The sequence below is a fragment of the Dermacentor albipictus genome, chromosome 1, assembly GCF_038994185.2.
Source record: "Dermacentor albipictus isolate Rhodes 1998 colony chromosome 1, USDA_Dalb.pri_finalv2, whole genome shotgun sequence".
Classification (NCBI taxonomy): domain Eukaryota; kingdom Metazoa; phylum Arthropoda; class Arachnida; order Ixodida; family Ixodidae; genus Dermacentor; species Dermacentor albipictus.
In genome coordinates, this window is record NC_091821.1 from 254,537,696 (window position 1) to 254,560,144 (window position 22,449).

Sequence of the window (22,449 nt, forward strand, 5' to 3'; positions counted from 1 at the left end):
TTGAAATGGTCCATCTGTTTTTGCTACTTGGATGATGTCATTGTAGTCTCTCCACCTTTTGCAACCCAACTTGAACAACTTTTATCTGTTCTTTCTGTTTTTCACACCGCTGGCCTCTAGCTCAACTCATCCAATTGCCCCTTCAGTCATCCCCAAATAACCATGCTTGGACATCTCATTGATTCATCAGGCATTGGCCCCGACCCCTCTAAAGCTTGTGTAGTGCTGAATTTCCCCTTGTGAAGAAGGATGACCAGCAAAGCTTTGAATGTGGGCCCCTTAATGGCAAACTCGACTTCCAGTGTGGGTCAGCCAGGTATTGAAGTATATTAAAGATCGGCCCACGTGTGGGGAGTGCTTAACACTTTCCTGTCCGCGCCTATGCCCATCGACAGTATGTCATCGATGGTTTCAACGTCGATTTTCTCCCGTTCGGAGCGCTTACGGACAGCTAGCGCCATCCAGCGCATAAAAGGACAACTATTTTTCAAGTTTCGGTTTTGTGTTTCCTTTTTTGGCCGCGGGAGGGATTTTTAAAACGCCTTTTAATCGTGCTTGACGAGCGCGCTTAGTTTCGGATATGGCGTCGACGTCGTGCGCAGCTGCTCCTCGGAAACGGCGAGTTTCGACGGATTCCGATGAGTCTGCATCAGAATTTTGTGATGGTGGTAGCAGCGGAGACTCGGGAGATGATTTCGACTCGTCTGACTTCAGCACAGACGGTGAAAGTGCATCAAGTAGCCCCGGAACGTCGACAGGTATCCGCCGGTAAGTTCCGTTTTCCACTTCGAGCCATTTTATCGCGGCCGCGATCAGATCTAAAGACATGCGGCGTGTTCTAAAGGCTACGGCTCTTATCTGCAGGGTGTCAACGTCGTTTGGACAGGACCACTTGTCGGCGGCGGCACAAAGAGTGGAGTTTTGCGCGAGAAGACGGCCGGGAGTCGACCTCGGCACTGCGCTCCGTAGTGCCGCGCGGCGCTTCGCAAGAGCCGTCAACTTCTTCGCGCTGTTCTTCACAGCGGAAATAATCACCGAGATATGCACGATGACAAATAAATATGCGTGGATGCATATTTTGGAGAAGCAATCATACAGTGAGAGAGATGGATCTTGGAAGGAAGTGACTCCCGATGAGATGAAGAAGTTTATCGGACTTCTCATTTACATGGGTATTGTACAAGTACCGCGCTTGCACTGCTACTGGAGCACGCGGAAATTATTTTCTGGTCTTCTTCCGCCTTCGGTAATGCCAAGAAATAGATTCAAAGCGTTGCTTGCATTCCTGAGTGTGTCCGACCCTGAGAAGACAACTGCCGCATCTCATGGCAAGCTGCATCGCGTAGCTTCGCTGCTGAAGCACATCAACGCCTCATCCGCCCAATTTTTCCAGCCTGATCGGAGCCTCTTCGTTGACGAGAGGATGGTAAAATCCAAAGGGAGATCCGGAATTAGACAGTACATGCGGGACAAAGTTATTAAATGGGGGTATAAATTGTGGGTTTTGGCGGACTCCAAATCTGGTTACACTGTTCAGCTCAGTGTATACACAGGAAAGCGTGAAGCACCTAGCGCACGTGGGCTGGCATTCGATGTTGTGACGCGACTGGCAGAGGACTACCTAGATCAAGGGTACATCATTTATTTAGACAACTTTTACACATCGACATCCTTGTTCGTACACTTGTTGGAGCGCAAGACGCTTGCTTGTGGCACAACGCGCAAGGATCGTCGGGGCTTTCCAGCCGAGCTCAAGGACACCCAATGGGAAAAAAAAAGCAAAGAGAGGAGATGTTCGCTGGCTACGGGACCAGGACGTACTATATTTGCAATGGAAGGACAAGCGTGCTGTTCACATGATGTCGACAGCCCACACAGCCAACAAATTCGTACTTGCGAAGCGCCGAAGGAAAGTGGACAATAAGTGGCAAGAAGTATCGGTGAAAAAGCCAATGCTGATTGACAAGTACAATGTGGGCATGCTCGGCGTCGATAAATCGGACCAGCTGATTGGGACATACAATGTTCTGATGAAGTGCGTGCGTTGGTGGAAAACGCTGTTTTTCCACAGTATAGATATTGCTGTTGTCAACAGCTTTATTCTATTTGATGAGCACCGTCGGCAACATCCCGAAGTACCTGAATTGTCAAGGGGTTCGCGCTTTGATCAGTTCGCGTTCAGGCTAGAGCTGGTAGAGCAGCTCATAGGGCTTTATGAGCAACAACATCCAGAACCCAAGGCTCCTCCTGCTGTTCCCGCTACATGTGCCCCTAAGGATCAAAAGCACAAGCCCCAGAAGCTACAAAGATACAGGAACTGCAAATTGTGCTATCAAGAACGGAAAGTGGAACAAAAAACGAACGTTTTCTGCGAGACATGCTCCACAAACTTGTGCTTCACCACATCACGCAACTGCTTTGTGCGGTGGCACGATAGCCACTAGGGATAACCTTTTCCTTTGTAAAAAAATAACGTGTACAGATAGAAAGTTTATATTTGCAGGAATGTTGTATACGGCCTGTCCCTTCAAAATGTATATTTCGAATTTTTTTTATGTTGTCTTGGTGCAAAGCAGCATCGACGTTTTTGCGGAGTTTCCTCGTTTTTGTTACAAATTTTTTATTAAGTGATTTTTTTTTCAATTAATTGGTAATAAGTGTTTGCTTTCAAACAACACCATTAAAAAGCACATTCCCTCTTCTACAAATTGATACTAAACATTTTAATATCAAACAATTGGTGTAGCAGCAAAAAAAATGTTTACTAGACCACCCGAAAAGTGCTTATTTTCCCATGGACAGGAAAGTGTTAACACTTGCTTCACGTCTGCTGCAGGTCAGCCCGGTATTGTACTGTCTTCGGGATCGGTCCACGTATGAAAAATTGTTGGTCTATGTTCACAGAAACTAGATCTGCCAGAACCTAGCCATAAACAGCTTCACTGTAAGAACTCGATAATTGGCTGAATTTTGAAACTTCTAGTACAAATGATAAAGAAAATTTTGTCTTGAACTATGGGGTTTTAGGTGCCAAAACCATTTTCTGATTATGAGGCATGTCATAGTGGAGGACTCCGGAGATTTCGACCGCCTGGGGTTCTTTAACGTGCACCTAAATCTAAGTACGCAGGTGTTTTCGCATTTCACCCCCATCGCAATGCGGCCACCGTGGCTGGGACTCGATCCTCATGCTCAGCAGCCCAACACCATAGCCACTGGGCAACCAATTTGAGGAGTTCTATTGCTATTTTTCATGGGTTTTTTTAAAGCATGCTGCACACTATTGTAACACAAAATGCAACTTGGAAAGCGATGAATGCATTGCTACTTTTTGTGTTCTATATGTTAAAATAAATAGCATTCTTCAGCTACCATGCACATTTTCTGTGACATGGTATATTGCCTAAGGCAGAGAGTAACACCAGAGCAATGGCAACAGCCCTTTTTGCCTTCCGCCGTCACCGTTTCCCACTCTGCAGCTGTGGGAGACGAGGAGGGCAGGCACCTTCCCCGCTGCCGCTCGTGCCACTAGAGACAACACACATATAACGAATCGGCTTAAATAGCCACTAATCCTACTTCTACTGATGTGCTGCTTATTAACTCTGTTCTCTACATAATTACTCAATGAGACAAGAAGTGCTACATAAGTATCACCACTGCAATAAATATATGCCTTCAAGCACATCATTCATGTCAGGAAAGGGAATAGCTTTCTAAATATAGTAGGGAAACTTTGAAGAGTTGGTGGAAGTTCATATTTGACAAGGAGAGGCGCTAACTAGACCAGAATGAAGAGGATCGCTAGACAAGCGAGCTCTGTGTTGTGATCATTTCTTCATCTCCGTCTAGCTAGCACTGCTGCTTGCCAAATATGAGCTTACTAGAAATGTGTTTAAATCCTGACTGCGGCGGCCGCATTTCAATGGAGGCGAAATGCAGAAACGCCCATGTCCCGTGCATGGGAGCTCGTTAAAGATCCCCTGGTGGTCAAAATTAATCTGGGATTCTCCAATATGGCATACCTTATAATCAGACCATGGTTTTAGCATGTAAAACCCCAGAATTCAGAGCATTCTAGAAGCTTAGCCGTTCGTCTTGTTTGCTTCTTCAGCCCTTTATCCCTTGTATAGTACACAGTCGATTGTGGACATATCAAACTGATATATTGGATTATTGCCTGTATCGAACCATTGTAACATACCCTTGGAAATCTCATATAAATGTATAGTACTGTACTATGCAGGTTTTGAACTCTGACTACCAGATTCACTATATTGATTGCTGTGCTGCGCCCCTGCAAGTGGACTTCTACTAACGGACCGCTTCACTTCTCGTGTCATTGGAAATTTTATTCTGATGAAACGGCACTGTTTTTGCAGATGCTTGACTGAAGGGCAGCAGTAAAAATGAACGAGGTGTGTCTCTCAATACAGATGGCTCGTGTAGCAAGGGTCTTATTTGCACTCCATAATGACAGATTTGTTTTAGTAAGCTTCACAGCTATGAAGCCGTGTAATGTGGCGAAGCATATTGGATAGAATGACTGCTGTGCAGTGAACTGTACTACCCGTGGCCGTTTGTTATTGGAAAGAGGGTCACCATGCTGCTTCAAGAACACAAAAGGACTTATGGTCTAGTATATGTGTTCCACAACAAACCGTGGATGGCACTAAATTTTTTTCACATTGTGGCTCCAGGCATAGTATGTCGAACTGGATGTCTGGACTGTCGGGTTTTTCTTGTGTAGATGTGAATGGCATTTTAGGATTGTGTGAGCAGCCAAAATAAGTCTGTTCCAAATCCTCACTTAGACAGATTTTTATATTACAGTTTGCATTTAACAAAACCACACGCCACATCTGCCCTTCATGGAAAGGTTATCACTGTAGCGGCGTGCAAATAATTGTTGTGTGACTCGTGGTCTCACAGTCCAAGCTCAATGCATTTCATTCATGCTCACAGTGACACATCCGTGGAAATGGACTTGGGTGTTCTGCAGGCTGAGTACCACTTTCATATCTAATGGAGTGTGCCTTGTTGACTCGTTGCAGACATGACGATCGGCTGTTTAAAGAGCATATTGTAACGACACGCGATCAAGCATAATGCGTTGGCGGGCTAGTTGGTGTGAATCCATTGTTTAGCGCAAAACAGCAGGCACAAGAAAGACGACAGGACAAGGCGCCTTGTCCTGTTGTCTTTCTTGCGTCTGTTGTTTTGCGCTAAACAATGTATTCATGCGATCAAGCATGTTGATGCCTGTTTTGCAGTGCAAGTGTGCTGATGGCAGCACAGTGTAATAGGCTGGTTTGCTTCATTTGTACCTTTTCCTGAATGAAAAGGTGCAACAAGCACTTCAATGCGCATGAGGTGCACTGCGGTGTTGCAGCTGGGCGATGCAGGCTTTTAAGGTTAGTTTTGCAATCAGTTCATCAAAAAACATACTGCAGTGCAAGTGCCTTGCGACATTCGTCTGCACAAAACAAAATATAAGTAAACTTTTGTACATTATACATGACCTTGGAGAAACAAGTTCGTAAATTCCCTGCTTTAAAAATTATATTATAGAGTTGTATATGCCAAAACCATGATTTGATTATGAGGTACGTCATAGTAGGGGACTGGAATAATTTTTACTACCTGGGATTCTTTAACGTGCACCCAATGCCCAGTGCACAGGCGTTTTTGCATTTTGCCCCCATCGAGATTTGGCTGCCGCAGCTTAGATTTGACCTCGCGACCCCATGCTTAGCAGCACAATGAAAATTCGTGCTTTTCACGACCTCAGGTGACATTGGCGGACATACAGAATTTTCTGATAAGCTTCAGATAGGCATATTTTATATTTCAAAATATTGATATTGTAATGACCTGGGATCGACAAAGATGCAGAGCAGCACCACCAAGAAATGCACTTTATCAGTGGTCAAAGAAAACCAACAATGTCTTCTTGGTCTCCATGCTTAACCTAAAAAGCCCGTGCTACTTCAACCTTGTCCCCACTGGCACATACTAGTATCGCAGCAATATAGTTGTACCAAATATAGTTGTGCCATTTTTTCCCCTCCTAGAAACGATAATCGTCCCGATGATAGAGGCTTGGGAAACAGCGATAAAAAAGCTATGTAGTCTTGTCAGTCTTCATAGTACGGCTTCATATGAAGCACGTCAGCGACCTCGGGTAAATGCTGTCGGCACTTTGAACGGTGAGAGCTGTTTGGAACAACTTCATAGTTGACGTCACTGATGCGTCGGAGAACTATGTGGGGCCCAAAGGATTTGCGCAGGAGCTTTTCAGAGAGCCCACGCTGATAAATAGGTATCCAGAGCCACACCTTGTCTCCGATGTTGTATGTTACGGGTCTAATGTAGAAGATTGTAGCATCTGGCGTCACAATCCTGTTGTTCGTGGATTTGCAGACGCGCAAGCTGCCTAGCTGCCTCTGCTTGTTGTGTGACCTCTTCAGCACCCGTCTCATTGTCGTCAAATTCATGAGGGGGCATTGTGTCTGATGTTGTCGTAACCTGACGGCCGTATACGAGACTCAAGGGTGTCTTCCAATTGGTCTCTTGATGAGCCGTATTGTACGCGAAGGTGACATAAGGTAAAACCTCTTCCCAGTTCTTATGCTCTACATCTATGTACATGCTTATTATATCAGCCAGTGTCCTATTGAGTCTTTCCGTAAGTCCGTTTGTTTGGGGGTGGTATGCCGTTGTCTTCTAGTGGGCGGTACCACTGAGACATAGAATGATATCCGAAAACTTGGCCATGAATGCAGTACCTCTGTCTGTGACGACTACTGCGGGAGCGCCATGCCTAGAAACGATGGATTCGAGAAAAAAATAGTGCCGCTTCATCTGCTGTTTCCCGTTGCAGAGCACCTGTATCGGCATATCGTGAGATAATCCGTGGCAACAATTATCCACCTATTGCTGGTAGCAGACGTTGAGAAAGGGCCCAGAAAATCCATGCCTACTTGTGCAAATGGCGTGGCTGGTACTTCAACAGGGTGCAGTAGGCCGGCTGGCTTGACGGATCGCGGTTTGCGACCTTGGCAATCCAGACATGTCTGAACGTGACGTTTAATGACCGCATTAAGTCTCGGCCAGTAGTAGTTCCGCCGAATCCATGCCAGTGTGCGAGTGTAGCCCAAGTGCCCAGCAGTCGGCCCATTGTGGCAGGCATGTAAGATTTCACGCTGAAGTGATGAGGGAACGAGTAACTAGTTGCTGCTGCTAGGCAAGTTCTTGTAGAGGACATTGTGGCGCAAACAGTGTGATGCCAGCCCTCTTGCAAATAGCCTCGGCACGCTGTTGGTTCGTCCTTCCAGGTAATAATCAATAAGCGGCAGCAATTCACTGTCATCTTGTTGCTGGCGTGAAAGATCAGCAGTGTCCACGAGTCCCAGAAAGATCGTGTCGTCATCATCTTGTGCTGCCGGCTCAATAGGAGACCGAGAAAGGCAGTTGGTGTCTGCATGCCATTTTCCCGACTGAACTCTTGGGAGTCAAAGACTCCAGTGTGCAAGCCGGCTGGAAGGCTTTTTCAAATTAATGAGCTAGCAGAGCGAATTGTGGTCACTAGTGACGGTGAAAGACCAACCATACAAATACGGATGAAATTTCAGAATTGCCCATGCCATTGTGAGGCATTCTTTTTCAGTGGTGGAGTAGTTAGCCTCGGCTCGGAATAGTGTCCTACTGGCGTAAGCGATCACCTTTTCACTGTATTGTATGAGCACCGCCCCTAGACAGACATTACTAGCGTCTGTATTCAGTATCATCGGGGCATCTTCATCAAAGTGTGCTAGCATGAGAAGTGCTTGCATACGTTGCTGGAGCTCATGAAATGCCCGCTGCTGGCATTCGCCCCAAGTAAAAGGGATATCTTCTTTGGTGAGCGGTGTTAATGACCATGCAATGCACGAGAAATTCGGAATAAATCGCCGGGTAATATGCGCAGAGTCCCAGAAAACGTCACATGGCCTTTTTGTCTGATAGGATCGGGAAATCAGCAATGGCAGCAATTTTATCAGGATCAGGTCGGTCTCCTTAGCTACTGACGACGTGACCGAGGAATTGGAACTCATGAAAACCAAAATGACACTTCTCGGGCTTCAAAGTAAGACAGGCAGAGCGTATTGCTTCAAAAACAGTTTTCAGCCTTCGGAACTGTTTGTCAAACGTTGCGGAAAATACAATCACGTCATCTAGATACATCAGGCACGTTTGCCATTTGAGTCCAGAGAGTATGGTGTCCATTAGACGCTGAAATGTTGCTGGCGCTGAACACAAACCAAAGGGAAGTACCTGAAATTCATAAAGTCCGTCAGGCATCACAAAGGCGGTTTTCTCACGGTCTCTCTCATCCACTTCGATCTGTCAATAACCGCTTTTCAAGTCCATTGACAAAAAGTAGCATATGTTTTGCAACCTATCCAAGCAATCGTCAATACATGGCAGTGGATATACGTCCTTCTTTGTGACCTGATTGAGCTTTCAGTAGTCGACGCAGAAGCACAGGCCACCATCCTTCTTTTTCACTAAAACTACAAGTGATGCCCAAGGACTATTAGATGGTCGAATAACGCCATCTTCCAGCATTGTCTTCACTTGCTTTTGTATTGCTTCACGTTCCTTTGGGGCTACACGATAAGGGTTTTGTCGAGTGGGTCTGGCGTCGACATCAGTAATGATGGGGTGTTTGGTAAGTGGCATTTGACCAACTCTTGACGTAGTTGAGAAGCAGCCCTGCTACTGATTGATGAGTTCAAGAAGACGGTTTCGCTCAAGGGCCATTAACTTTGGATTAACGTCTACAATAGGCGCAGCTGTGTGTATTGTAGAGGCCGCCTCCTGCACTAAGTGGCAGTCTTGTATTTGTGTTACTTCATTGAAATAAGCGACAACAGTGCCTCTAATGATGTGATGTGTTGACAGTCCTTACTAAAATTCATCAGCAAGAGTTCGACACTTCCATCAATTACATTGATAAGTGCTCTGGCAATGGAGACACCGCAATTCAGTGCGAGTGCATTGACGTGTTCAGCGACTCCAGTCCCATTCTGCAGGCTGTCATAGTGCACGGGCACGAGAGCAACTCTGCGGCAACAGTATGATATCGTCTGCAGCAATATGTAAGTGAGGTTGTTGTTGCTTCTCATGGGTGACATTATCTGAGCTCGTGGAAAACGTGATGCTTCTGTCACGGATGTTAATCACGGCGCCGTGCTCATGTAGGAAATCCATGCCCAATATAAGTTCCTTACAACACTCAGTAAGGATGACGAGGGTGGCGACGAAGATTGAACCGGCGATTAAGAGTCGGGCCGTGCATTTCCTGACAGGTGTCATCGGAGAATAGGCATAGTTGGCAGGAAAGGTTGGGTATTGAGCAGCGCAATAATTGTTCCATTTGTGGTAAACTCAATAGACATGTCCAGCTTCGCCACAATGGTAGCACACTGGTCGAAAGCGTGCTGCAAAATGGTTTTCTGAAGCTGATAGGTTGGCGGCAACTCTCCATGGAGCCAAGGAGTGGTGTGCACATGTCGAAAATACGGCATTGTTTGTGCTGGCGTGATCGGCGGGGTTGGTAAGAGTGGATGGGGGTGATGATATTGACTCTGTAGCGTAGGTGATGTTCTAGTTGTGGGTGTCAACGGCATCGAAGTTGTTGATTGGACGGTGAACAGCCTCTGCATAAGTAAAGTGCTGCGGCACGTTACCACAGTCTGGCGATGAAAAAACTTGCCGGACTTCTTCCCGGACCACATCACTTTCAAAAAATAACGCTGGCGCCAGTCCCGTAGGCGCAACAACAAATCCGAGCTGCCTCTCTGGACAACCTCGCACACCCTCTCTGTACAACTTCACGTAGAGGCCTGTCGTTACTCGTAGCCAGCATGGAAGTGTTTGCGGCCAAGTTGCTCATGTCATGCTGGCGTTATCGTTGCTGTAGGGCCTGTTCAATGGCTGTAGCCTCTTTTGTGAACTCCGCCACTGTTGTCGGTGGATTTCTCACAAGGCCAGCAAACAGTTGCTCTTTTACTCCCCGCAAGAGATACTGCAGCTTTCTTTCCTCTGGCATGTCGGGGTCTGTCCTACAGAAAAGATGGGCCATGTCTTCTGAGGACATAGCAACGCTCTCATTGGGTTTTTGAATGCAGATTTCAAGGAGACGCTGCACATTTTCCCTCCTGTCGATGCTTATAAAGGTATCCAGCAGCTGTGCGCGGAAGTTATCCCACTTGGCAAAGCTCCTCTCCTAGTTGACGTACCGTGTACAAGCATTGTCCTTCAGATAGAAATAGACACTCGAGAGTTTGTACTCTGAGCTGGTCTTATGGTTGTACTTGGCAACGCGCTCAAACTGGTCTAGCCAATCTTGGACGTATTCAGAGGCATCACCATGAAAATTCTCCGGAAGCATAGGATTCTGCAGTGTTACTTGGGATGGAGCTGCGGTGGCCATGGTAGTTGTCGGAGGCAAACGGTTTCTCAAGGTATCTTGCAGGGGACTGGACTCAAGCGCTAGGCCTAGCAGGCGGTGACTGAACCGGTGGACCTGTGTTTCGATGTGCAATGGCGATTCCGGGCTCGATCGTAGTTCTCCGTGAAGGGGTGCCAAGCATGAAGAATACCCAGCACCTCCACCAGTGTAACGACGCGGGATCGACGAGGATGCAGAGCAGCATCACCAAGAACTACACTTTATCAGTCGTCAAAGAAACCCAACATCTTCTTGGTCTCCACGCTTAACCTAAAAAACCCACGCTACTTCAACCTCGTCCCCACTGGCACATACCCGCAGCAGTGTAGTTGTGCCAAATATAGTTATGCCACTATATCATATTTCGCCATCCTTTTCGAGTTCAATATCTCCGGGATCAACTGTATATAAAAAAACAAGTCATGTAAGTCTTCTAGAGGCATTGCTGTTTGCTTCACCAGTCCTTTATTGCCTATATACATTTGAAAAATGTTTTGAAATTTGAAAATGATGACTCCCAATTACGTCCTCACCCGAGAAGATTTGGAAGTGTGTCAGAGGCACCATGCCGAGCAAGAATGCCCCCATTATGCTGTAAAACAATACCTTGAACATAAACATTCACATTTGCATTAAGTTATTCACTTGCATTGAAAATCATCTGATGTGGTTTCCGCACAATTTTTAAAAAAATATTTTGCTAGGGTTCATAGCTCCACATGTTGGGCCAAATTGAGCATACACTGCTGCAGCTTCTTAAATTTCTTCACCCTGAATATTGATTATTATCAGCTCAACATTAAATGTAGGCTAGCACGTCATGTCAGTGCCCAGTAGTAGTTCCTGAAGCATATTTTAAAAAATAATACTTTTTATTCTCTCAATTCTCAATCTCTGTTACATTCCTAAAAGAAAACCTCGGAGCATTGGTGTGCCTGGCGTTGCTCCATTATTTAGTGTTGCATTGCAGTATGTGGCATTAGATGCTAAAAGCATGCTGAGCATATTGTTTTTGAAAAGGTAGCATGCCAGGCCTAACTTAATGCCCATTATATGTGTACTTACATTTGTGGACTAAAGCTCCCGATTAATGGTGCAGGTCACATTTAGAGGGAACACCTAATAAACAGAGTCGACTTTTACATTTCTGCTCTGTTTTTGAACAAAGGTGGCTGATTTGATGTGTCAGACAGACTGTTGAAGAGCAATTATACATGAAGAACCTTCATGCTTCATGTATAAATAATCTGTGCTGCAATAAACCCTTAAACATTAACTGGGTGTTTCTTGTGTGGCATACTGTTCATTTGTAACAAATTTTTTTAGTTTGTTTTATTGTGGTCTGTCTGTAAACAAGAATTTCCTCCTCTTTTTTGGGCAGGAAGGAAATATCATTGATTGTTTTAGCAACGTTCATGATCAACATTTTCATAACAAAGCATGTGCTACAACATTTCAAGCTCAAGCATCTGCAGGAACTGACATCCAAGGTAATTGTTTAGTTTCTTATTTTTTGCAATGAACTTTCTTTTTTCAAAAAAAATTCTAGGGAAAAAAAATATTGAGAAAGCAGCTTGCATTGCACACTTTGGCTGAGTGGTGTAATTGCTCCCCATTTACTTTCTTTTTTTCTTAGGATATTAAAAGTAGCTCAGGATCAGAGTCTGCAAGTGTACCTGCATCTGAGCTGCCTGTTGGTCAACCTTCTGTCGAAGTTGGCTCTGCTGTGGGAGACTTGCCCAAATACACTTCCAGGTGATTACAGAAATCCTGTTTGCAATGTATTGTGGCATAAAGGTAGCCTTGCAGCAGCCATTAGAGCCCGAGTGCCCGCTTAAATTTTATTCTAAAACGCATGGCTTCTTCTTCATTGCTTCTTTTCTATATTTTCTTGTTTTGTCAAATTTAGGGAAATTAATGGATGGTATATTGTTTCTGGATATTATCCTGCTGTAAGTTTGGTAGAACTTGTGATCCTTTCTTCCCGTCATGATTCTTTGTCACAGCTACATAGATTAAATATTTTTTTGTCTATTTTTATCGAGCAAGCTAAAGAATCCATTGCTGTCACAAATAGTGCTTTAGCAACCACAATGGTTGCTGAATATAAATGTTACTGCTTCCTTTCCAGTACACACTTTACAGCTGAGGGTTTCTATGTTGGTGTCCAGCCAACTTGATGCAGTAAGCAAGGGCCCTGTCTGACAGATGCTTATGGTTGACTTAAAAATCCATATGTTCTGTCACGGGATAGGTGATGTACAAACTGAAAAGCGTTGTCATCTCGTTCCTTCTTTCTCCTATTCATTACAGCAGTCAAGGAAGGGAAGTATTCATAGATGCTTTCTTACATCTTGTGGGGAGCACCCGCCTCCATTTACTCCCGCGTACCCGCGGCGTCCCGTTTGCACGTGGCGACGGGTCGGGCAGGCGTAGACAAGGGAGAGAGGCACTACGCGCCCTCCCTTTCTCCGTCGCTCTGATGACGCGCATACCCCTCTCCCCCTACGCGGCTCATGGGAAAGGGAAACGTATCCGGTGGGCGAGGAGGACTTCCCCTTGCAAAAAGGTAAAAAAGCATAAAAGCGCGCCACCGGGAGAGACTCGCTCTCTTGGGACGCCGACACCTGGACCGCATGTACTATGCACCTGCCGCATCCCGTGAGTGACCTCGCTTGTCTGACCCACCCAGACAACGAGGCAAGCCTTTTTACTACTATTACTGAGAGGACGTCCCTCTGCGAGTGTTCGCTATTGCTAATAGCAATAAACGTTATTACCGTTGACACCGCTGGTTGCCTTATTCGTCTGAACCCGGCGTAGCCGTGATTACTGCGCTACGGGTTCGGAGTACCACGAAGCGACTGCGTGGGGCTAGATCCGGAGCTCGCCTTCAGCCCTAGCCGCACGCAGAGTGGAACCCCCACAATCTTCACTTTAAGCTACAGAATAAATACAGCAAAGGTAGTGAAATTTGTGAGGTACTTTATCTTAGGGTGTCTAACAACCAGGGAAACCGGGAATTCTCAGGGAATTTCAATAGTCTGGAAATACTCTGGGAAAACTTAGAGAATTTGTCCTTCTATCAGGGAACATTAGCTGCAACTTTATTGAAAGGGAACGAAAGTCTCGTTACTGCTGGCTCCAGTAACAGAGGAATCGCAACGAATCGTCATTGACGCCGTGTCATCGGCACGAGGTATTGCCAGAGTAGTTAACAACCAATTTTCCAGACGCCCGATAACTCGCACGGCTTTCGGCACCACCATGTACTCCACATAGTCGATGTATATTGCCCTGACTGCAGGTCTGAAATGGCATTAATCAAAGCAACGCCTCCTTTATTAACTATGCCTGTCAAAAGAGCCCCTCCTGCTCAGTGACACCCTTTCCTGTCACTCTTTCCCATATGCCAGCACTTGCCGCTTGCGGCGCTGCCGGCTGACACCAGTATCCCGTCCGTCTAAGCTTGCGGAACTCGTTCATGTGAGATAAGCAAAGCAATCTTTTGTTTGCTGGTGTCGACGCCCTGAAGTTTTGTTTGCTTCTGTTTTGTGTACGGACAGTGTTCAGCATGAGGTCCTGCTGTGTGCCTATGTGCACATCAAGTGCAAAAAAGAAGGATGCTGGAGTATCATTCCACGTGATTCCTGCCGACCTCGAGTTGCACCAACGATGGCTAAAGGTGATCTCGCGAAAGAACTGGGGGCCGAATACAACACCTAATTACTCCGTCGTTTCCAGTAAGCACTTCGTTGCCTCGGACTTTCAGGAGAATACCAAAATCCGACAATTAAACAAGGGAGCAGTGCCCAGCGTGTTCACGTGCTACCCCTCGTATATGCAGCCTGCACTTGCCAAGGTATGCAGTGATGCAAGTACCGTATTTACTCGCGTAATGATCGCACCCCGAACTTGCCGCAGCGATATGTCGTGTGCCAAGTCTAGCTAATAATGATCGCGCTTAATGTCAAATGCTACGCGAACGACTCTTCAAGACAAACTAAGTGGTCTGCACACACCAACCATTCTCAAGCAGATGCCCCATTTCATTTCTTTCATCACTTTCCGCACTTCCATGACAAAAAAAAAAAGAAGGCTACAACCAAACTGGCCTTTATTATGTGTAGGGTTTATAATGGCTGTGGCCAACAACAACAAAAAAGGCGCCTTTCACTTCTAGTCTACACTCGCGGGCACGCGACAAATCGCGAGCGGCAATGATAGCAGCCACATTTACACTGATATGTTAGAGGTGTACCCTATTCTTACGCAGACGCTTGTAACACGGCTAAGCTATTCGCCCACCTTTAGCGGAAACATGCCCTATTAGGATAGTAGTGAAGACAAATGCTGCAGTTTCCGCAGCATGCCTGCTATGTGTTCCTATGTCACTGGCAGCTAAGTGCGCCCATCTGTTTCTGTCCTCTCAAAGTGGACATGGCTACGTTATTGCCGCAAACTTGCCGATATTAACGATATTATTCATTACTGATATGGAAGAAACTGTTTCAATGCACGTAATGTACTCGCGAGAAGAAAAAAAAATCGCGTTCGGCTTGCTCCGCTGGCCGCCATTTTTGTTTTGGTGTCCCGCACTACATACAGGGGCAGTCGCCTATTCGTTGACCTGTTGTCATCCCGCAGCAAATGCGAGATGATGATTTTTTTTTTTGCGGGAAATTTAGCTTGCGTAATGATCGCACCCCTGAATTTGCATCAATTTTTTTTTGACAGAAAAGTGTGATCGTTATGCGAGTAAATATGGTAGTCGAAAGCACGCTGTGCAGCTCGACTGTGGCCAGGAGAAGGTTAGCAAAAAACGGAAAGCAGTAACTGCTGCTACCTCCGACGAGAATGAAGAACCTGGCTGCCCTGGCCTCGCAACGTCAGTAGTTGCGCGACCAGCCTTCGTGCCAACTAACAGGCCAGCATGCTTGAATGCATCTCTTTCTTTGAGTGGCACAGTATGCGCTGTAGTGACGGCAGAGCATACCGAAGCGTTAACTTACAGAGCAGCGGCGTTTGTGAAGTGAACATTTTCAACTCGGGGCGGAAAGGGCCACAAGTTCAAGCAGTTTTGTAGATTGCCGAAAACAGAGAGCCAAAGAGAAAGCCCTTTGGTTGCAGATCGTCAGGTTGCAACAGACAATTGACAATTACAAAGAACTTTGCAAGCTGAAGAAGGACTGCAATCTGCGTGCCTTTGTGGACGTTGTAGCCGATGCGCACCAAAATAAGGCAAAGGCTGTATTCATTGTGGACCAAGTTATCAATGACGGTAGGAAGAGACCAATGTGGTCTGAAACTACTGTGAGGTACTGCGTGATCCTGAGGAATCTCTCGACCAAGGCCTATGAGTATGTGCGAACTGAACATCTGCGTTTACCATGTAGAAACACTTTGCAAAAGTATATTGGATCAGCAACTGGGGAAATTGGCTTCAGTCCTCTGGTTCGCTACAGGCTCAAAACAGAGCTTCAGGGCCTAACAACATCACAGTCAAAAGTGTGCAGTTTGGTAGTAGACGAATGCACATCAAGCAAAAGCTTGGAATATAATAAGCAACGAGATGCTTTTGTTGGTGACGTCAATATGAGCATTGATCTGGAGCATCTGATACCAAGTGACAGCGACCAGTTAGCAAATTCATTGCTTTGTTTCTTGTTTTGTGGCCTGTCGACAAGCTTTAAGATACCTGTCAGGTACTTTTTTACTAAGGCCTGCACTGGAGCTGAACTCGCGCAGACCATTTGTCACATCCAGAAGACAGAGGAACTCGGTTTTGAAATAGTTTGTCTTGTCACTGTTAACCACAAGACAAACGTTGCTGCCATGGACATATTAAGCAAGGGAACGGCCAAAATATCTGCTCTACACCCAGCGGATCCTTCAAGACTCCTTTATCTTGCTTTTGACCAATCCCACATTATTAAGTATGTCAGATCAGAATTTCTTGCAAAGGACATAGGTGGTAAGAAGCAAATTTTGTCAGCCCTTTTGAAAGAGCTGTACAGAATGCAGCGACGCTCAACTGTGAAGCCAATAAGATATTTAACACGAAGACACCTCTATCCATCAAATATTGATGAGATGAGCGTGAGACACGCATTGCAAATCTTCTCGCCGCCAGTTACTGCTGCACTCCAGTACCTGAAAGACCAGGCTGGCCACACCTGTGACTTGGAGTTCAGGTCAGTGGGCCCAACTGTGGAATTTATGCCGCTGATGCACAAGTGGGTTGCGCTGATGGATGTCAGCAACAGAGAGCAGCACATCCACAGGAATGACCCTGACAGCCGGCATTTCAGTGATGTTGATGACATGAGGTTGCAGTGGCTAGAGACCGATTTCCTTTACTATATCGAAAAGCTGAGAAAGGACAGCTGCCCTGACAATTTCTTTACCAGCGAGACATACCAAGCATTGGTCCTGACGACAACATCGAATGTAGCATGCATTCGTTTTCTTCTGAAGGAAAAGAAGTTCATATATGTTGTGACTCGGAATTTCTCAAGTGATCCGATTGAGGCACTGTACGGGTTCCTTCGAAGGAGAGTAGGTTGCAATGATTCCATGGACGTGAAGACTGTACTCTGCGGACTTGACAAGATGTTAAAGACTGGTATTGTATCTGCATCAGTTCAAAGCAATGTGAACAGCTCAAACTCATTCTGTACTGATGCAGCAGTTTCCAATGGAGACACTCAGAAACGCAGCTGTACAAGCAAGGGTTTTTTCCTATCACCAGCAAAGAACAGATTGCGGGACCTGTGCACTACACCATGGCTCCCCAACTCTGAAGTGGCTAGTATTGCCCTGATTGGTTGATATCTAGCCAGAGCCTTGTCAGAAAGGCTGAGCTGCGAGAGTTCTTTTCAATTTGTCGAAAAACCAAAGGCCAATGCCCTTGTTGATGTGCTGATTGCGTACCAACACCGTGGTGGACTGAAGTTTCCAACCAAATATTTGGTGTCCGTCTTGATAGGTCTCAAGCGGTTTGTCGACATAATGTTGTTTCACAGGAAGTCCAGTTACAAACTACTCGACCAGTGTAAAGAACATGCTGTTCATGTGCTTGTGGACGTCCCAGTCTTGATGTGCAAGAACGAAGAGCCTGGCCATGGGAAGATGTTCCTTGAACTCTTGTGCTGCAAGTTCATCAAACCACTGCTGTCTAACCATGCTTTTAATATCACAGATAAGAATTCAATTGCCGGATTGTATGCAAAGAAACCATTGTCACGGAAGCTGCTAAAACTGTAGCATGCCATGTGAACTGTTGCATTCTTAACATGTTTAGATAACTACTGCAAATAAATGTTCGATTGTGTGGGGGTTCCACTCTGCGTGCGGCTAGGGCTGAAGGCGAGCTCCGGATCTAGCCCCACGCAGTCGCTCCGTGGTACTCCCAACCCGTAGCGCGGGAATCGCGGCTACGCCGGGTTCGGACGAATAAGGCAAACAGCGGTGTCAACGGTAACAACGTTTATTGCTAAAAGCAATATCAAACACTCGCAGAGGGACGTCCTCTCAGTAAAAGTAGGAAAAGGCTTGCCTCGTTGTCTGGGTGGGTCAGACAAACGAGGTCACTCACGGGATCCGGCAGGTGCAGTCCAGGTAGTCCAAGGCGTCGGCGTCCCAAGAGAGCGAGTCTCCCCCGGTAGCGCGCTTTTATACCCTTTTACCTTTTTGCGAGGGGAAGTCCTCCTCGCCCGCCGGAAACGTTTCCCTTTTCCGTGAGCCGCGTAGGAGAAGGGGAGTACGCGCGTCCTCAGGGCGACGAAGAGAGAGAGGGCGCGTAGTGCCTCTCTCCCCTTGTCAACTGCCGCGCGACCCGTCGCCGCGTGCGAGCGGGTTGTCCGTGACGGCGCCTCGTCGCCACGTGCGAACCGCGTGGACAGCGTCCGTGATGGCGGACCGCGTCCGTGACGGCGCCTCGTCGCCACGTGCGAACGGGTCGCCGCGGGTACGCGGGAGGAAATGGAGGCGAGTGCTCCCCACAATTGTTAAATGTCCCATGTGGTTGACTTGTGAGAAAATTTGGGCCATGGAAACCAAAGCTTTTGAAAAAGCAGGGCAAATCACAAAATCGAGGGCAAGTACAGTTTCTGGCTATTACACTTTACATTTTTGTCGAGCTCAGTGAGTGACAATCAATGTGTTTGGCTAGTGGCTAGTCAACATTGGAATACCTGAACGAACAAACGAAACTGTTCGCTACAAATGCGGCGGCTATGTCACGTAATCGTATCGCGCCACCAAGCTCTTGCTATTATACTGCCTAATGTCCTACCTAGGTTAAACAATAAAAAAAAGAAGAAAAAAACGCTATGAACTCCCACAACCAAATTTTCTGATCCCCTATTGCGAACTGTGCTTTTGTGTGTCTCCGTTTTTTGTCGTTTCCCTACTTCCACCAATCCTCCAATGGCCTCTTTCTAATCCCTATTGCGGACATGTTTACTTTTCCACTGCTCTCGCTGAACCCAAGGGCTTCATAGAGGCGAGTGGTGCCTACATCGACCGCTGGGTAGACGTCTTCACGATCTAATAAAACATGCTCCATAGTTTCCCCAGCTTTACTACAGGAAGCACATGCTTCTTCTTCCTTCTTATACCTCACTTTATAGGTGCGTGTTCTAAGGCATCCGGATCTCGCTTCGAAAAGTAATGAGCTTCCCTTTGAGTTATCATAAATTGTCTATTTCCTGATTTCGTTTTTTCTTCTTAAGTAGTTACTCGTGGCAGGTTTCTTTTGCATTGCCACCACCCATGAGATTATTTCAGCCTCTCTGACTTTCCGCTTGACGTTCTTTGTTGCTGTGTTGCCCAACCTACAGGCTGCGTACTTGCTGGTAAGCTTCCTAGTTCTTTTCCTCCACTGTGAATCAATGGTTTTCGTGTAGAGATACCTGAGCACTCTCCCAGCCCATTTTCTTTCTTCCATATTCCTCAGCCATTCTTCATACTCAATTTCACTGCGAGCTTCCCTCACTTCAAAACTAGTCCAGCCCATATCACCCTGCACAGCTTCATTTGTAGTCTTCCCATGAGCGCCCAATGCGAGGTGTCCCACTTACCTTTGGTTCCTCTCGAGTCCTGATTCTTCCCCTGATATGAAGCAAACAACCGCATCTCCAAAAGTAAGTCCAGGAACCATTACACCTTTCCACATACTTCGGAGGACCTTGTAACTATTGTATCCCCATAACGCTCTGTGCTTCATTATGGCTGCATTTCTCTTCCCCTTCACTGTTATTATTTTTTCCTGTGTTTCCATATATCTATTGCCTTCGTTTATCTATATACCAAGGTATATATATTCTGTTACCCGAGGTATTTCCTGGCCCTGTATCGCCGCTGTCTGTTCACCGTTTTCATTGAATACCATAACACCTGATTTTCTAACACTAAATTTCAAACCTGAATGGTTGCCTCCCTGTCCACAGATATTAGCCAGACGTTGCAAATCAACTTTGCTTGTTAGCCAGCAACACAATGTCGTCCGCATAAAATAAACCTGGAAGCTGCTGCTCTACTACTGTACCCACCTGTTTGTATAAGAGATTAAACCTGATATTACTTCCTTCTAGCACTCTCTCCATCCTCACCATGTACATCATAAACAACAGTGGGGATAAAGGGCACCCCTGCTGCAGTCCCTTGCTGATATGAACTGTCTCCTCGCTCCTCATCCCTTCCAATTCAACGCAAACGGTATTTTCTAGGGAAATCTCTCTCAAAAGCTGTAGACAATTGTCACCTAAGCCTTCCCCTGACAGAATATCCCACAAAATGATGCGGTCTACGTTGTCATAGACTCCTGTAATGTCTAAAAAGGCCACATATAGTGGGCTGCTTTCTACTTTCGATATTTCAATACACTGAGTAAGAACAAATAGTGGCAGCTAGCAGCGCCGCGATGCGAGCGGCACGTGAACCGAGGCGTCCGCGGCGGTCCCATTGCGTGGTGCCGGAACTGACAGGCATAGTTTAATAAAGGAGGCATTGATCATAGCCACCACCGCAGCCATTTGATTATCTCGCCGCCTCGAACCGGCACTCTCGCACGCAGATCCGTTGGCAGGCGTGGCCACCACCGCGGCAACTTTAGGATTAGCTGCTTCTACGTTCGCTATTAAGCTTCTTGCCTTGCGGTGCCGTGTTTTTCATTGAAAGAATTAGCGCTGTCAGCAATGGCACCGACTCCGCCTTTGTAATCCTAGCGATTGGCTTTGAAGCTCGCAGAGCACAGCGAGTTGCGTAGTGCCAGTCACCGAAAGTTAGCTTCGCCTCAGTACAGTAGTGGCACGCAGTGAAGCATAAAAAGCGTGGGAGGGGGCAATTGTCATGGGGCACAGTATGTATTTCTTAATTATACACGCGTGCACCCCCGTCTCCTGTCACCGTACGAGCACCGATATGCCTAATACGTGTACTGACAGGCCTTAAGAGCTCTTTTCGGACGTGCCTGTGGCAATTTTAGTTCCTAAGGGCAGTTAAAGACATGCATTCATTTTTTTCGGATTTTTTTTGCGGCCCCTAGGGAGTCCGAAAAATCGGGCGTTGACTGTACAACTGACCAAGAGGATGTTTCAAATTATCCATAAGGTGAACGCATGGCAGAAGGAGGATGAGAACAGAGGACCGACGCACTGAGGAATTAAGGGGAAAGGAAGCGTGCCACCACCTCTTTGAAGGAGCTTGAGCTCAAAAAACAAAGTGTTGGCTGGTCCTGAGATGCAGGTGTCCCTCATCCAAATGAAAATAAACTCTTTAAAGCAGTGAAACCAAAAACTGGTGTTGTGCAGGACAGTTGAGGTTGACTTCCCAGCTGCTGAGAGAGAATCTTAGTTGTGACAAAGTTCAGGCCTCATACCGATGAGCTTGCTGTCAGTTGATAGAAATAGCTCATATTAAAAAATATTTTCTTATTTATGTACCTCCTTTTCATTTGTATTTGAAAATGTTCGACTCAATTTGGAATCGTTTTACCATTTTTTTCGCTGTGCACTTTACTTACACCTTCCTTCTGTTTTCTTTTTAAATAAAATAGATACTACTTCTTACTATTCAAACTGGATTAAGTCATTTTTTTTTTAGTTTCAACATGCTTACTAGAGAGTGACAGCATCGGGCAACATGGTGTCAGCCTGTCTTGACATAAAACAAAGTTCTCGCTCATTCAGGGAATTTTGCAAAGGTGCTCAGGGAAAATTGGAAAACTCAGGGAATTTGGAAATGTCAACTTGGTAGACACCCTGTTATCTGGAAAAGTAAGCTTCTTAACTTGTTTGGCACAAACTTGGCTTTCAAGAGTGTAAATATGTGGGCAAATCGTAAATGCAGACACTACCAAACCAGCATGGTCTCCCCCCAGGCCCACCGCATTCTCCAATGCACCAAAAGTATCTCTCCGCATTCTCTTATTTGGTTTCCCGCTCACTTGGGGTCGATTGAGGGTTCTCCCTCTAACCCTAACGAGGGCGCACACGAGGCCGCGCGAGGACTCACTGACCGCGCCGCCTCAGCAGTCCCCCTGCCCCGCGGAGAACCCTTGCTTACGTATAATGAAATCACGACACACTACTATCTGTCAAGACGGGTATTCCCCCTCCCGCACCCCGCCTTATGCAGGGCGCAGGCGGTTTCCCTTCGACTTTTACAAGCCCGTGCGTACCCTAACCTCGTGGTTCTTCATGCCATATACCCTGAAAGATATCACAGTGCGGACTGCCCTGCCTGTGGGCTAAGGGCAACATTGGACCATGTGTTGTGGGAGTGCGAAGCCATCGGCTCCTCCTTCAGCGAGGATAGGTGGGCTGCGCTCTTGGGCAGCCCCGAACTCGGTGACCAAACCCTGGCTGTCCAGAGTGCCCGCGATCGGGCCGTCAAGCTCGGCTTGGCGGTCACTATGTGGGACTAGCCGGGTGGCACGGGGTCTCCCC

General features: G+C 46.5%; 1 protein-coding gene across 2 annotated transcripts in view; it reads left to right on the plus strand.

Moving 5' to 3' along the window:
* The window catches only part of LOC135901499 (eukaryotic translation initiation factor 2-alpha kinase 3-like), a 100,758-nt gene that overhangs the window by 29,240 nt on the left and 49,069 nt on the right, over positions 1–22,449 (plus strand). For both annotated transcript variants that reach the window (XM_065431296.1, XM_065431303.1), the window contains exons 10-11: positions 11,880–11,988; positions 12,135–12,253. In XM_065431296.1, the coding sequence (XP_065287368.1) occupies positions 11,880–11,988; positions 12,135–12,253 (228 nt within the window). The remainder of the gene's footprint in view (positions 1–11,879; positions 11,989–12,134; positions 12,254–22,449) is intronic.